This window comes from Corvus cornix, chromosome 1A (assembly GCF_000738735.6).
Source record: "Corvus cornix cornix isolate S_Up_H32 chromosome 1A, ASM73873v5, whole genome shotgun sequence".
Classification (NCBI taxonomy): Eukaryota; Metazoa; Chordata; class Aves; order Passeriformes; family Corvidae; genus Corvus; species Corvus cornix.
This window is the reverse complement of record NC_047057.1, coordinates 22,349,577-22,366,967: the sequence shown is the minus strand read 5'-3', so window position 1 is coordinate 22,366,967 and position 17,391 is coordinate 22,349,577. Positions and strand designations below refer to the sequence as shown.

At 38.5% G+C, this 17,391-nt stretch overlaps 1 protein-coding gene across 3 annotated transcripts in view; it reads left to right on the top strand.

Annotated features, from left to right (window-relative positions):
* The window catches only part of CPED1 (cadherin like and PC-esterase domain containing 1), a 143,681-nt gene that overhangs the window by 28,880 nt on the left and 97,410 nt on the right, over nt 1-17,391 (top strand). For all 3 annotated transcript variants that reach the window (XM_010395476.4, XM_019283616.3, XM_010395475.4), the window contains exons 4-5: nt 6,336-6,442; nt 8,251-8,326. In XM_010395476.4, the coding sequence (XP_010393778.2) occupies nt 6,336-6,442; nt 8,251-8,326 (183 nt within the window). The remainder of the gene's footprint in view (nt 1-6,335; nt 6,443-8,250; nt 8,327-17,391) is intronic.

Here is a 17,391-nt window from a genome sequence, read left to right as displayed (position 1 = left end):
TTTTGGAGGGGTGAAAATTTATTCTGTGGTGGTGTGGTTTAACCCCAGCCAGCAGCATAGCACCACCGAGCTGCTTGCTCATCTCCCCCTGGTGGGATGAGGGAGAGAATCAGAAGGGTGAAAGTGAGAAAACTCATGTACTGAGATAAAGACAGTTAAGTAGGGAACGCAAAAGCCGTGTCTGCAAGCAAAGAAAAACAAGGTGTTGGAACCCTGAGTTCAGAGAATTTCAGCCTTTCAGTGCTGACAGACAATGATCTTCAAAAACACACTGCATTTGACCTGAAGCCTTGGGAAAACTTCCCAAATTGTGTGATAACGCTGAGGTTGTTGCTGTGTAATTGAAGTTATATCACAGGGTGGAATATGTAGAGGTGTAGAAAAATCAGGTTTATGGGATTTAGTAACAAGATGGAGGATTTTGGGTGTGGATTAGTTCTTCTTCTTTTCCTCCTTCTTCTTCACAAATCTGGGTGGTCTGGTATTGGTTCAAAAAACCCACAGTGCGGATCATAAATTAATAATTACTGGGTTATAAGTAAAAATAAATTAGTTGGCATTCCATAATTGGACAGTTTGGACTTTGAAAGGTCTTGGAAGTTAGAACTCGGGGCCATTTTCACCTTGTTAACTCAGAGGCACCTTCTGTGCAGCTATATTTTAGATAGAAATAATAAACATTTGAGTCAGAAGATAAACCTCATGTCTCTTGCGTTTCAATCCGAACTCTGAGTAAAAGAACTCACGAAACAGAGGCAAAGAAGAAAATAAATTAAACAGAGAAAATTAATAACAAGGAATTAATTCACCACTTCCCATGAGCAGACAGGTGTTCAGCCATCCCCGGGACAGGAGCTTCATCATGGATGGAACTGACAATGTTAGTTAGGCAGACAGATGTCATCACTCTGAATGTGTGTGTCTTACCCCCCGCCCCGGCCCCTTCTTCCTTCTTCCTTCAGCTTTTGTTGTTGAGCACAGCATCATATGGTAAGGAGTATCCTTTTGGCCAGTTGGGGTCAGCTGTCCTGGCTGTGTCCCCGTCCAGCCTCATGGCCAACCCAGCCTCCTTGCTGCAGGTCAGAGTGAGACACCAAGAAGGCACTGACACTCATAAATAGTTAAAAACAATGGTGTTTTATAAACCGGTTTGGTAACAAATCAAAAAGACATGACTCCATCTCAGTTAGACCCTGTACGAGGTCTTCCAAAATCTACCTCCGTTTTCTAACCCTCTACTGTGAAACCATGTTTTCCAAAACTGGGAAACAGTGTTGCTGGAGAGGTATGACCAGCACAAACTGAAGCAGAAGGATTACCCCCCAATCATTTTTACCACCATAACCCTCATAAACAGTTTTGGTTACAATTCTCGATATCTACAGGGCTATTATTTAGAATTCTCTGGGGAACTGGCATGGAGTAAATTAAAACTGAAATTTTAAAGGAGGGGATTAAACTCTTTCAGCATTAATAAATACTTGCCAACATCTGAAAAGTTGTTTATATTTGCTTTGTTGGATTTTTTTTTTGGCAACAATATTGTATTGTTAGTTCATATGCAGTTTATGAATTTGATCCTTTTCTGCAGTAGTTCTCTATGGCAAGTTGTACCTCTCCATTTGATTTGTGCTCATGAACTATGGCACTTTTAACTTGTTTTGAATTTCCTTGGATTGAATTTGGACCAATTATCAGAATTATATTGAATTCTGACCATGCTTCGTGTGACCTTATACTTCTTTTCAACTTGGTATCACTTGCTATTTATAAATGCATTTATTATTCCAGCATTCAATTTGTTACTCAAAAATTTGATCAGAACTGATTGTACATTTGGGTATCTTTTGCGGTTCTGCTCCAAAAAATTCCACTTTGATAGTGGAGTAGACTTCATTTTTTCAAATAGCTGTGCAATCACCTCATAGGTGTGTTACATGGAAACAATGTCTAAAGACTCACTAAAGTAAAATTATTTCATTGCTGGTATTTTCTTTGTTCACTAAATCAGTTACTCTGATTTCTGTTTACAAGATCAGTTACTCTGTCAGAAGAAAGGAGACTACTACTTTTATGTAATATGTTCTTGACAAACAAATTCCAGCTGTTTCTTGTTGTCTTTTCCTCTAGTGCTCATAAACTGATTAATTTCAAGGTAGTGGTGTAAGCAAATGCAAAATTGAAAATTGACTTGAGATTAAAATAAAAATAAATCCAAGTGGGTTTTTTTGGTTGGGTTTTTTTTTTGGTTTTTTGGATTTTTTTTTTTTTGGTTTTTTTTTTTTTTTGGTGGTGGTGGTGGGTTTTTTTTTTTTAGTTTGGCTTGGTTTGGTTTTTTTTATTTCCCATAATGAATGAAATACAGGAAGATACACATGAAAGATGAAAATTTTATTTATTTTTCAAAGTTCTTTCATTTCAAGATTCAGGATAGAAAGCTTAACACTGCAAAATGAAATTTCAGTCTATGGTAATGAAATGAAGCTTAGTCATTTGATTAAATGAAATAATATACACCTAAGAGATTAAAAATTCCAGAGGTGCATGCATCTAACAGTGTTTCTGAAAAATTTAGCCTCTAATGCCATAGCTCATGGGAAGCATGTGGTCATTTCAAAGACTGGAATAAGGTCACTTTACTTTAGAAATCACCTTCAGAAATTCTTGAGGTTTATCTGTAAACTTGAAACCCCACTAAATCCTACAGTTCTCATTTGGTTTCTGTTAACTTTGGTCTATGATACCAGAATACAAAAACTCTCTGAAGAATATTATTATAGAAAAAGTTAAATGTTTTTATTGGTATCTGCATTGCTATTTCCTCTGCTGCTAAAAAATGTTTGGTTTTTTGCCTAGACTATTATCTTTTAAATTATTTTTTCCACATTAGCTATTTAAATTATTTCAAATGACAACTCAGAGTCAAAGCCAATGAAAACAGGGCTCTCGTTGAAAATTATAATTTGTACATTATACCAATTTTCAGTTGAAAGGTATTGCTCTCTAAATTGAATAGCATGTACTTTGACTCATTCAGAATAAAAGTAAATAAAGCTGATGACATCAGATTTCAATCAAATTATGCTGTACTGCTACTAGTTGAAGTAGAAACTTGGGTTGATGTTCTTAGGTAAACCTGAGATACACATTGCAGGTACAAATACTTTTTGAGATGGGACTGGATGACAGCTACAAAGCCTGCAGGAGAGGAGAGGCTAAGACCTGGCAAAAGACTGGTGAATAAAAGCATCATGCTGCCAGCATGTATCACTTTGCCTGCATAATTAGGTGTAATTCTGCAGATGAGCACTCCTTGTGTATGCAAGGCCTTAATTATCAGGCTGAACTAAAAACCTTGATTTGAAAAGATATTCAGAGAGCAGATGAACTTACTCTCATATATTCTCATCTTGTTACCACTTTTCTACTTGTCCAAAATAATGCAAACAGTAGAGAGTATCTCCATGAGGTGTGATTTCATGATGTCTAACTGATCTGTGGCTCCTGTGTGCTGAACTCCACTGGTTTGCTGAATAAAGCAAACAGAATTTCCATAACTAGAGACAAAGTTCCTTCTGTGGGAAAAGCTTCATGCAAATTGCTAGTAATTAAATTGTTCAGATATGAAGCGTTCTTTTCAACCTTCCACCTCAAATGTCCTGTAAAAGCGTGCTTTTGGTTTGAAGTCTACAGGAAACCAGCAAAACAGTGTGTACATTGAATATCGAATATTATGGACATTATTAATGCTTCTTCATTAAAATCTCTAAAAACATTTTCAAATATGAGTCCTTCCATGTAGATGGCTTTTATTATCACTGTCACTTTTGTTCTTTCTCTTTTATTGTAGAATGTTTTAGCTCACGTGTGTCTTGCTTTACTTTAAAAATAAGTTCTGTGAAAGGGATCTTCTATGTTAAAACACAGAACCTGGGGTCCTTTGCGTGGCCCATGTGATGTTGATGAATACTAGTAACAGTAGGACTTTTTTTTTCCTGAGATATAGTTCTGTAATTATTAAATATGCAGAAGGAAGACAGATTGTTTGTTTCATGATCACAGATGTTAATTTTCCACAAAAAGTTAAGCTGTGAAAGGAATGACATGGGCAAATTTGAGGTAATATCTATTCCTAGAGGAGCCTGTTCTAGGACTAAATAGCTTTTGTAACACATGCTTCTTTTGTTTTTGTTTTCCAAGAATGTTTTTTCAGGTATAGTTTATGAGGAATATATTGACACACTTAAATAGAAGTCCCACTGCTCTGTCAGCCGGAATCTGAGAGACAGCACTAGGTGCACGCTGTTTTTCTAATAGGAAATCTCCTGACTTCTATAAATAGACATGTTTCAGTTCTGATTGTTCTGTACTGAAATAACTGGCTAGAGGTTTAATTACTCTGAATAGTAAACACAAGTAATGGCAGGCATTCAAGCTCTCCTGAGCTGTTCTACTTCCTGGGCACTGGCTCAGAAGCCCATCAGACCTGAGGGTACATTTTCCTTTTCTTCTCTTAGGTACATTCATATTGATCACTCTGATGTATCCTAAAGGCAAATACAGAGTGCTGCATATCCTCTGGAGTCAGGGATCAAATTCTTCCCAGGGCAGGATGTGTCACAATAAAGGGAAGGAAATGAACTGTTTCTGAGAAATGGAGTTCCCTCCAGCTCCCTTTCAATTTGCACACAACTAGGCATTGTGATTTATATGTAATTATAATGATTTATTCAAAGGTGTTTACTAGTCAGAGGCATAACCTCTTGCTTATCTGATAATTACATAGCTGGTGAGGACATTGAGGAGGTTGTTAGCACTGCCAAATTTTTGCGCTAAAATGAGGTATTTGTTTGTACATTTCTTTAATGCTTCGTTTGTTTGTTATCTGTGGCATTTTTATCTACCTGCAGGGTTTTTTTTGTTTTCTTCCACAAAGAAGCATGTAGTGAATGTCTTGCCTAAATTTCATATACCCTAATTACTTTTATACCATAATGCTGGTTCTCATAATGTGAAATTGAAAAACTTTTTACAGTAGTAAATGCAGTATAACTGAAAATTGATCTCTACAGCTTTGTCACATTGCTAATAAACATAAAAAAGTGATAGTTACTTTCGTAGTCCTGGATCCATTCTACACAATCAGTTCATTACTGTACTTAACGTAAATTGAGTGTTAAATCTCCTTAAGTGGAATCTTTACCCTGCTTGACATTTGTAATCATGATTGGGATAGGAAAAAAATACATTCTGGAGAAAGAAAGAAAGGAAATAAATAAAATAAATACCTCTGTGGGCCATCAGTGGGACTAAATTAAGGGGGTAATCTAAAAAAATTAAGATGGTATCACAGATGGATAGTACAGAATGGAACAGAATACATGTAATCTTCCCAACCTTGGGAAAAAGAACCAACCAGTCCCTGAAATGGCTGTTCTGCAGGTAGCTTTGAGACCTGATTCTATACCCTGCCTTGGATGCTGTACAGCTTCTATGACTGCCCTTTCTGTTTGAAGTTCATTATTACTGGTTGTCTTCCTGTCAAGGAAATAATTTACCCTTTATTGAACATATTCATGGTGTCCTCAACAGATGTAATATTTCTGTTGTAGACTGACACTATCTCTAACTGGTCCAGATAGCAAAGGCTGTATACAGAAGAAAGAAAATGACCACGTGAGGGAGCTGACCAAGGTTACTTGAAGCAACACTGGCATTTCTGCACCACATCACATGCTGAGATGTGGGCAACTTCAAGACCTATTTGTATCTTCAGGTCACTTTGCCCCAGGAAGGAAGCATCACATTAGCTCGAAAGCTAGCAATCTAATTCCCATTTGTACACCAGTTCTAGATCTGGCAGTCTGGTGTCTAATATTTAGGAATCCACTACACCAAAATTCCTGCTGTATTCAATAGCATGACCAGTAATACTTCCTGTAAAATTTGCTTCTCATTAAAGAAACACCTCAGAAGATCACACTGCATGTACTGGATACGTGTTATAAGCGTTCATGTTGAGGAGTTCAGAAATAAAGGAACAATGTAAAGCAGCATCCTGTTAGTGAACTTTTTAATTTCTGAGTGTTAAACAGGTCAAACAGCAGGGTTCGGACAACAGCAGGCAATCCCAACTGTGAAACACCTAAATATAGTTCCAAAGCATGAACTGTGATAGCAAATATGTCTTTCATCCTTCTGCCACCTGTAGCTGTTCATGTAATTAGCTCTCCAACAGTTTGCTGTTCTTCAGGATTTCACTCTAAGTACTTTTTATGCAAATAAGAATGGCATGATATTTTCTTTCTCAAAGTGCTTCTTTTCTTTCCGGATAGGTGGAATGAACCCTTGGGATCTTTTGATCTGCTTATCTTCCAGAAAAAATGGTGGTACTGGCTGCTTTCAAACAGAAGATTTGCATAATCTAGAGCTTTTCCAGAAGGTATGAGATTATTGTGTTATGCTTTGTGGGAATGAAAGGACAGGCTAGCCCAGATTTTCAGCCCTCACTCATAAAAGGAAAAGTATCTAATGTTTATTCTCTACTGCAGCAGCATAGTTTAGCAGGAATGAAGTTTGTTCATGTTTTCTATTTACTGAAAAATACTTGTCAAGTAACAACATTTCATTCTTCTCTATATCACACCCAGTTATCAAAAGCAATTTCTCATTTGAACATAGTATGTTAGTTCAGATGTAAGTATTTCAGTGTAAATACTGAAAACTGTTACAAACCAGTGTCAGATTTCCCTTTTCTCTTCTTTAGCTTGAACTTTTGCATTCTTGGTGACCCTTACCAGCATGTCTGGCTGCAAAAGTGTCTTCAAGGGAAACTTAAGCAGTTTACCCCATCGGAAAAGATAATTTAGAAATGGTGAGAAACAATTAGAAAATGCATGCAGTATGGGCAGAAGATAAAGATGAAAGAATTTAGGCTTCACGTCTTATATTACTACTGAGTTTCACCTAATGTAATTCCTCCTTTGTAAACATAATTTAGGCACTTCTCCAAACAGTGGTAGTGGTCCTACAATCGATAATGTGTAATCTGGATCAGGGCCTTCAAGGGAGTTCTTTGCTCTGGCACTGCAAGCTGCTTACTCATGGTCCAAGGCATCAATAGTGCAAATTATCTTGGTATTTTCAGGATTGCTTTTTGGGTTTTTTTTTTTTCACTTGAGCATGTTATGGGCACAGTTTAGGTTACTTAGATATGTAACGTCTATGTAAACACCTGACCTGTTGATAAAAATATTTAAGTGGTATAAACTGAAGTCTTTGATAAAATGTGACCAAGCTGCGGGTACAGTTTGACTTCTATTTCAAGTAAAATAGCACAGGTAATTATGGAAAGACTCTAAATTATAGAATCCAGCTTGAGGGTCTGAGAGAAATGGAGCTGCTTTTAAAAGGTGATACAAAAAAATCATTGGTGTCCATGGAAGTTGGCACTAGGAGCATGTACTGGGGTTGCCTGGGACAAGATGCCATATCTGAGTGTATTCAAAGTGAAATTTTCATGGCAGATATAGTTTGCTAGAAATATACATGCTTTGAATATGCTCAGATAATAGAACATCCCATGTTTCTGCAAACTGCTTTTGCTCATTCTGAGCCTCTAATGCTGTGCAATATAATAATCCTTACAGTATGCTGCAATGTCCAGATGTGTCACACAAGGTGATCAAAAGAATTGTCCAAGTTCTCTCAGGAAGTCTACAGCAGAGCAGGGACTTAAACCAGATGGCCCATTCCTCTGGAAAACTTTAAATATTGAAGTAACATTGCTTGCTGCTGGCATGTCCATACCACAGTGCAACACAGTGTTTTGCTGCAGAACCTGCCTGTGATTTAGCTACATTAACTTACTACTGATCCCAAGCACAGCAATTCAAGAAGCAATGGGTATTTCCATGCAGGGAGAGACAGTAGTTGGTAACTGGACAGAATAGAGAAGCTGCAGAGACTGAAAAGGGGACAGGGAACGAGTCAAGACTCAGCAGCCAGGAGGAGAGATATAGGCCTAAAATTTTAGATTTTATGGACACAGAGGAAGAGTCCACACCTTAACTTCATTATCCCCACGCTGCAACGAGAGCAAAGTTGTCATTTCCTCTAGACTGTGACGGGAGTTTTGCACAGGAGGTGTCTCTGATAAATTGAGCACAAACCAATTGAAGGTGTTTTCCATTGAAGAAAAAAGAATATTTTTTTGAATGAAATCATTAAAGCTTCTTTTTTTATGTACAGGTAAACCTGCTTCCAGAAATCCAGCATTTTCTTTGCAGAAAAGAGGGATTATGCCAGATAACAAAAGCCTTTTCAGGTAATCTAACCCCTTCAAATCTGCGTATGTGATGATGTTCTTTTAATAGTTGTCACAGGAAGTTTCTGAAATGAGACTGTCAAGCTTACAATTCCATTTTATTTTTAGTCATGAATGCATAGAGGGGAAAAATGAAAGATTGATAATCCATTTTAGACACACTTAAATATAGATTACAATTATACAATATCTTTCCAGGTAAAAATATTGCATTGTTTAGCTGTTGCGTATTGCAGAAATAATTTGTCTAGAAGTGCCTTATTTTTGGACTGTTTTGTGTTAATATAGTGTATTGGTGTTTACACTTCTGTGCCCTGGGTTTGGTGTAATATGTTTGTTCAGCTTTACAAAAATGTTGTGGCATGGAGAAGGAGTAGGAGTCAGAGTTTGGTTCCCATCCAGACATAATTAACTGATAAAAAGCCTTTGTGTATTAAGATCATCTACCAGAAAAGTTTAAAGGTTATGGGCAAGTTTCCAAAGAATTCTAATTTACCATGGGTAAAATTCAGCTTTGAATAGAAACTGGAAAGAAACTGTTGTGCACTGTATTAGGTCTATTTAAACCTCCCTCTCTTTTCACTTGTATATATATATGCTAAGTCTAACACAAAAGGAAAGGATTCATTACATCTCATTTAACCATTTAGGAGTTAGGTATCTTCTGAAAGCAGTATTCTGGTCTTCCATTTAAGTCAGTGGAGAGAGAGGCATACCTACAAATGCTACTTCTTTTTATCCTAAAACATGTATTTAAAATAGATGTGTTGAATTAGTCTGTGCAGGTACTTGCTACCCAATTATGTCTCACCACTGCCTTGAGGAATGGGTCAGTCCTACTCATATTGTAACAGATTGCCTTTAAAAACATTGGTTTGCCCTGCTACTCGAAGAAAGGTCAGTTGCAGTGGTTTTATTATTTTACTACCACAAAACCACAAACACAAGAGGCACTTACTACACACAGAACTTCCTCTTTAAAACATGCATGTTTTCACTGCTGTCTGTAAACATGGCACAAGCCACTTCCTATATGACACTTTTATTTAGCTGCTCAGGGTTTTCTCCTGTACTGGATTTGCATGGCAAGCTTTTGGTAGTGGGGGGCCACAGGAGTGGCTTTTGTGAGAAGCTGCCAGAAGCTTCCCATAAATCCAGCAGAGCCAATGCCAGCCAGCTCCAAGATGGATTTGCTGCTGGCTAAGGCCGAGCCCATCAACAGTGGTGGTAGCACCTCTGGGATAACATATATAAAAAGGGAAATAAAACAATTGCACAACAGCAGCTGGACAGATTAGTGAAGAAGGAGGGGGGAGGAGGTTCTCCAGGCACCAGAGCAGAGATTTTCCAGTAGCCCATGGTGCAACCCATGGTGTGACAGCTGTGCCCCTGTGGCCCATGGAAGTACATGGTAGAGCAGAGATCCACCTGCAACCCATGGAGCACCCAGTGCCAGCAGAGGTGGATGCCTCAAGGAAGCTCTGACCCTCTGAGAAGGCTCCTGGCAGGACCTGTGGAGAAAGGAGCCCATGCTGGAGCAGTCTGTTCCTGAAGGACTGCACCCCATGGGAGGGACTCACGCTGGAGCAGTTCATGAAGAACTGCAGTCTGTGGGAAGGACTGTCCTTGGAGAAATTCACAGAGGGTTGTCTCCTGGGGGAAGGGAACCCAGGAGACTCCCATGCTGGAATTTCAAAAGTCCTCCCCCTGAGGAGGAAGAGGCTGCAGAGGCAATGTGTGATGAACTGACCACAGCTCCCATTCCCATCTCCCTTCATCACTGAAGGAAGGAGGTATTGATTCAGGAGTCAAATTGTGCCTGGTAAGAAGGGAGGAATGGAGGGAAAGTGTTTAAGATTTGGTTTCTTACTATCCTACTCTGATTTGATTGGTAATAAATTCAGTTAATATCTACACAATTTTTTGCCCATGATGGTAATTAATGAGTGATCTCTCCCTGTCTTTATCTTGACTCACAAGCATTTCATAACAGTCTCTCTTGCCTATCCAGCTGAGTGATAGAGAGGCTTTGATGGGCACCTGGCATATAACCCACCACATCTTGTCTTCAGGGAAGGGCCATTTGAAAGCATCTTATTCCTTACTTCTATTTTTAGTGCTTTTCTGGCAAAGAGAAAAGGCCTTGTGACTGATGTTGAAATCGCATTGAAATTGAGGTAATACATGTGCTTTGCAGCAGGGCTCTGAACCTTACCCACACAGCAAAGGAGGATTATTCTGGCACTCTGCTGAAGAACTGTCATACAGAAAAAGGCCACCCCTCACTCTTCTGTTACCAATAAGAAACCTAAACTAGCTGAAGTGTTTTAAAGTAAAAATTTAAAAATTCCATCTCTTAAATCTAGGTATCTCCAAATCAGCATGTAGCCTAGGGCTGAGATAGCTATTTCAAAACAAGGTTCTCATGACATTTAAGATGCCATGGAGAGTCCAGCATGCCCAGTAGAATAGGCAGATTCGGCACAGGACCTCTGTCCTTTTGGTCGAGCAGCTAGAGGTTCAGAGGGATATCCTGTGGTATCCTAGGTGGCAACAGATGTCTATTTGTGGACACTGAATTTAACACTTGGTATTTAGAGTGAGCAAGCCCAAAAGAGCATTTATTTTCAGCATAATTCAGGGTTAGCTGAATTGCTCTGTACTGACTTGTACGGACTACACTGATGTACACTGACAGGAATGGAAACTTAGACTGTGGTACACAGTGGGGTCATCTCTGTATAGACCAGACCTCAAAGTGTTTCAACCCGTGAATTAATCCCATTCAGTATCACTGGGTATGTGACATGTTATTTACAATGAGTGGAACTTGTCCATAAAAAGTGAAATTAGAATCAGAAGGGTAAATTATTTGATTTCAGGTTCAGTGGACAAAAAGGTGTAAGTTAGAGCAAAGTAGTCTAAAATGGGACTTCAGTTACTCCCCCTTCCATTCATCTGATAAAGCCAGCTCTTTCCACTTTCTTTTGCTTGCATTCTCCAATAGATCTCTCTTTCCAACAACAGCAGAGTTGCCAATTTTTTGATCCTCAATTTTAAAATTATTCAGAGAAAGAACAATTCTCATCAGTGTTTCCTTCACAGAGCAGTTTGTTTCCTTTCAAATCAGTCTACGTACTTTCACTCTTGTGTCTTTGAGTCAACAGGATTTCTCTGCAATTCCTGTAAGAGAGGATCAGTTGGTTTGTTATTACTGTCATTTAGTCAGCCTCCAAGGAGCCAAGCAATTTCCTGTAAAAGTGAAAACACAAAGAATTATGTTTTCTAATTAAAGACGTAGTAAGTTGTAGGAAGAAACATCAGGCAACAAGGCTGAGAAAATGGGATTACTGGATTTACTATGCCTATGACAGTGTTGATGTTGATAAGCAGTGGTAAAGCGGTTTGGGTTTTTTTAATGTTATTTTATTTGTTGTGCAACTCTTAAACTGCTAGGCTTTGTATTTAAGACAGCATGCCCATTCTCACATGCCTGTTATACAGGAAAGAAAATTATTTGTACAAAATATTGGGCCAGTTCCTCCTGGAACTACTACTCCCAGCCAAGAGATGGAGAGTACTAAGGTCCACAATGTGAGCAGAGTTGCCCAGCTTCAGTACAGGGCACAGGAAAGGCATCCTGATGCATGCACAACAAATACTATATTTTACAGGTTTTGCCTGGGAAAGTGGTGGAACTGCTTCTAGCATTGCCTCCCTAATTTTCCTATTCTCTACGAAATCCAAACTAGTCTGTCTTTCCATGTAAGCATTTGTCTCACTTCACTACTTCCAGAGCCCAGCCTGTGCCATGCATAGCAGTTTTCTCTACCCATGCAGATCACTGATCCTTTTTTTAAGTAATACTTGTGCTGTATGCCTTGCTTCTGTGTTTCAGTTTATTGGTGCCACTAGTGCAGAGACTTTATGAGTGTCTGCCAGCCTTGTGTGCACCCGTGATCTCCTGCTGGGCTGGCCAGCAGCGTTAATCACACAGAAGGTCTTGGGATAGGCATGAGCCTAATGAAATTGTTCAGGAGGGAGAGCCAAAATAGTCCAGCTGTGTGACTGTGCTTCCACTCGGTGATATGTTTATTGTCTGGTGCTAACCCCGTGCTAGCTTTCTTCTCTGCTGCCTATCCCCAGTGTCCTTGAGTTACTCTGGAGTCAATATGAGAGGTTATGATCTGAGGGTAGGAAGCAAGACTCAGTGGAGCCACCTGTGGAAGACAGAAATTACAGATTAAATTTCTTTTCTGTTGTAGCAATTCAGTATCTCTGAGATAAGAACTTGATTTTTTATAGGGGGATGCATTTCTTTTGCCAGCTGGCCCTTACAAATATTTGCACACCAGTTTTGATCAGGTTTGTGCCTATTGCCTTTCTGCTACTGAAGTTACTAAGAGCCTCAAGAGTGGCCAATAAAACCAGCATCTGATTTTTTACAGTTAATTTTATTATAAACTATGTGGGGCAGGAATTTCATTGGTTTTACAACAGTGTCAAATCTCAGCTAGGATAAGAGCAGCAACATAACAGCAATTATTAGTAGTTTGAAAAGAAGTAAAGCAGCTAAATTAATTTAATTACTTGGCTTATACTCTTCTATATTCTACCCTGTCACTAGTACAGAATTGTGGCTCTAATCATGAACAGTCAGCCAGCATTTTCACTGAGTTTCTTTTTCCAAAGTTTTATAGCTTATCTGTGTAATTAAGTTCTAGTATGAAGGGTGCATACAAAAGAAGCAGCCCTTCTGAAAAATACTGGAAAAAACCCCACACCTCTAACTTTTAACTCTTAGGATGCTTTAGGAATGAAGACACAAACACTGTACTTAACACCATAAATACTGTTTTTTATGCACCTGCCAAAACAGAGAGTCAAAAAACATGGTACGTGATTAATCTAAACTGAAGCTGTATTTGCTGATGTTTCTAAAGGGAAAAATAAACATCATCATACAAATGATGCACTGTCATAATTTTATCTTTTTAACTCTGAAACTTCACAATGAATTTCAGTGCATTTCCACCCACAGTATAAATTAATTTACCTCTAGATCTGTTTTACTATAAAGATGTTTGGTTTTTAATACTATAATTATTTAGGACAATTTAAACTTCCAGAAATGACAAGTAGTTTGACATTTCTCCAGTCTAAATATCCAGGGTGTGTTGCTTTGAGATTAAGTGTATTACAGCGTGTGGGATCACTGTATTTTTTAATGTGTTCTTTTAAGGACAGCTGAATCAGTAGTCAGCAGTGGGTGGAATATTGGGCTTGCAGCAATGTTGACATCACAAATAAAGCTTGTAATGCACATCAAGGCCATCACATATTAAATCTCAAGCAAGAAACCATATTCCAGTGAAATCAATGGAAATTTTTCCAGGACTTCACTGAGGGCCAGGATTGCCCCTAGTTTTTCTAGTTTCTTTCAAATATTCATCATCTACTTTGAGTTTCTCAGCCACGCTTTTCTAAATGCATAGGTTATAAAATTGAGTGCTAAAGGTTCTCTCTTTTCTTTAGCAACCTCAGGGCATAATGTGTAAGCCATAGTACATTACCAATCCTTGTTTCAGAGTCTTTTCATCCAAAAGTCAAATGGGTAACAGCAAGTGATTAAATGGGATAGATCTGCTTTCTGTGACAAATCTCAAGGCATGAAGTGGCAGTAGTTCAAGTGAAATTGTCCATCCTCCAAAATCAACACCAAAAAGTGGAAAAAAATTGTACTTTCAATGCTTATTGCTTTCACAGTTATGCAGCTTAGAGCAGGCTGCTATAACTGATTGAACCAAAGGTTACTAGGCTTTATTTTGATCAAAACTCCTTGTCCTGGAGGACTCAGAAGTCTGCCTAAGAATCTATGAAATCTTTGTAGGCATCTCCTGCTGTGAAGCAATCTTTGCAGCTGTTAAACACACCTTTCCAACCTACGGAGGCTCAAAATTGCCCAGCTGTAAATTCTAGAAGAGGACCAGGTCGTAGCAATACAATTTGCCTGGTCGGTATCACAAATTAGCTCTTTGTGCTCCAGCAGCCCATACCAGTAAGGAAAATGGATGATCCCAGAACAGGATGCAGTATGGAGTTCTAACTCATTTAGGTGCCCTGTCAGAACACAAACCTGCAAGGCTGACAGAGAGGATCTGTTATCAGTAGTTCCTGAATATTGTACTGTAGAAAATGCTAATAAATGACATGAGGTGCCTATCATTTTCTTTTTTTTTTTGGTTTTTTTTTTCATGCGAGAGAATTCAGACTCCTGCTAGAAACAGACTACCACTATGAAAATCTAGGAAGACGTTCATAAGGCTTCTAAGCAGATGGAAAGGCTGATGTACAGTTCCAGGATTAATGTACTTTAATGTTCTAAAGTAATGTTTTTCCTGCTAAAAAGAAAAGCAATTGGAGGAAGACCTTGCAAGTACAAATGTGCTGAGCTTACAATTTCATTTCATGAAAGAAATTAACAATGTGCTGGGCTCAGAACAAAACACAGCACTTCAGTGACATTTCATTCCATCTCTAGCTTTGTGCTTCATTAAACAACCAGGGGCTCTCAAGGTGACTCAATCAGTCTTGAAATGTTTGTAACAGATCTGACAGTTGATGGGCACTTTAGAAACAAAATGACTTTTTTCTCACAGACAATAGTCTTAATTGTTCCTTGCTCCATGTTTGAAGTGTGTAAAATATATTCTATTTGATCTTGCACAAAGTAAGAAATCAACTAACAAACCCACATCATAACCTTCCTTGTAACATCAAAGGATACTGTAGAAGAAAAGATAAAGAAGAGGGCACATCCTCATTCATCTTCTGTTTCCTTTTCTTTCAACCAAATGTTATTTAGGTCAACCAGTAGGGTATTCTCCTGCTGAATTCCTTGCCTTTGCAGATCTCCAGATGTTCTTGTTAACCTAAGTGTTCCTTTACCACCAGTCCAGGTGGCCGCAACCTGGATTTTCTCCAGGAGTTCTTAATTTGTCCAAATGTACTTCTAGCTATTGGTAAACCTTTTTGCTCAGCCACACGTTGTAACTCTTAAATCAGCTAATCTTTATTGTGTATGTGTTGAATCTCATGTTACACTTCAGAACTCTGAGCCAAAGACAAGTAAATAACTTGTGAGCTGAAAATGGGGGGAGAAGGAACAAGAAGTCATAGCTGTGTAAAACACTTGAAAGGCCTCATTAGATGTCAGCGAGGCTGCTGCATTAGGTATCAGTTGTCACTGTCAACTGATCTGTTTGACTGTTGTACTTTGAGAGATAGCAGTTGACAGAACAGTATCTGCCACGTGTTTGTGTGACAAAGAGGTGCTTAATTTTTTTGATCTAGAGGTGTTGACTTGCTTTGATGGATTTTATACCTCCTCTTCACATGTGCCATGCAGCTGCTCTTAAGTCTCAGGTCTGTGTTTTACCTGTTGCTGTGGTTAATGTGTGAATTCAAGTAAGAACATATAATGGCCTCCTTGCTCATCAGCATGGCCTCATGTGAACACCCTAGGCAGAGGTAAAGTGTGTTGTTTGTCGGTGTTTTCAATGGTACTATTCCAGAGATGTCAGCATCAGAAACCTTCTTCAAGCCAGAATTTCAAGGAAATGAAGCTTTGTGGTTTTTTCAAAGTGAAAGCAGGTATCGAGCCATATTTGCTTTACACTCTAGCATCAAAAATGGCAGCAGCTAAAAGTACTTGTGGCAAAGCCTGCAGCCACTCCTTAGGAAAAACAGCACTTCGTGTAACATTTCCATTACTACATAGTCACTATAAAAAGAAAAATGATCTTTTTGTGTTTAATTTTTTTTCCTTTGATCTTTAGAGTCTGCTACAAAAATTACGATTTACAAATTACAAATATTAAGATTTGGATTTTTTAAAGAGGGGATGTAGTCTGGACATGCTATTAGGATGCTGGGACTCTTTCTAACTTGGTTTCCCAAGCTGTCTGACACATCAACTGCTGAGCCTGCTTCACCTCTTCCACTATAAAATGTTGATGTTGTTTACGTACTCCAAGAGGACGGGTTAATTAACAAGAGTTTGTAGAGTGATTTCAAGATGGAAAAACATGGGAATTACTGCAAACAGTAAAGGCTCTGAAGGCTAATTTTCATTGATGATAAAGTTGATTAACAAATACACAGATCTAATAAACACTGTTACTGCTTTTGAGTGCAGGAGCAGGTGAAGAGTTGCCACAAGAACTGAAGAAGCTGAGTGTGCTCAGTTCAGCACTAATGATGTCTCTTCATTATTATGATTATTGTGTTCATTGATTACTAGCAGTAGATTTACCATAGTGAGGGACTGTCACTCCCTCTGAGCTCTGCCTGATGGTGTACATTCTCTGTGTCATCTCAAAGGAGTAAGCACCTAGCGACAGTCTCACTTCTTACAGCCCCCTTGTGATGGGCTCTCTCCCAGGGGCATGCCAACACAAATCCAATAAAGGCGTGTAAGGCACTGTACAAACAGGATGCTCTATAGAATGAGGCCTAATTTATGAGCATTGCCCTTTTTTAGTTTTCAATGCTAATCATCAGCACCCTGAAATTTGTTTAACCTTCTCTTCCTTGAGATGTGGCAGTTGGTTTTTTTGGAGGGGTGTTTTTGTTTGGGTTTTTTTTGTTTTGTTTTGTGGTTTGTTGTTTTTTTGTTTGGGTCTTTTTGTTTTGTTTTGTTTTGTTTTGTTTTAAGTTGAGGCATTTTGCAATGACTTAAGGCAATACTAAGGATCTTCTACCCAGTAGTTTGAGAATTCCAGGACATTTCTGTTTTTCATCTGTCCCTACTCAATTGTTTTACTTTGTTATATCCAGCTCCAGTAAATGGTCCACTGGGTAGTAATAAATGAATTAATGTCAAAGTAATCTTTTTCCTTTCCCTGAAACAGCTAAAACTCTCATTTAAGAGGGATAAATACAGGTACACAAACTTCATCTCATTATTTTCAAACTCTGTCTTGTTACTTAATACGATACTGGTTACTTGTTGCTTTAGCAACACAATTAGAAACATGTTTTTAAAAGGAAAAGACACATTGCTT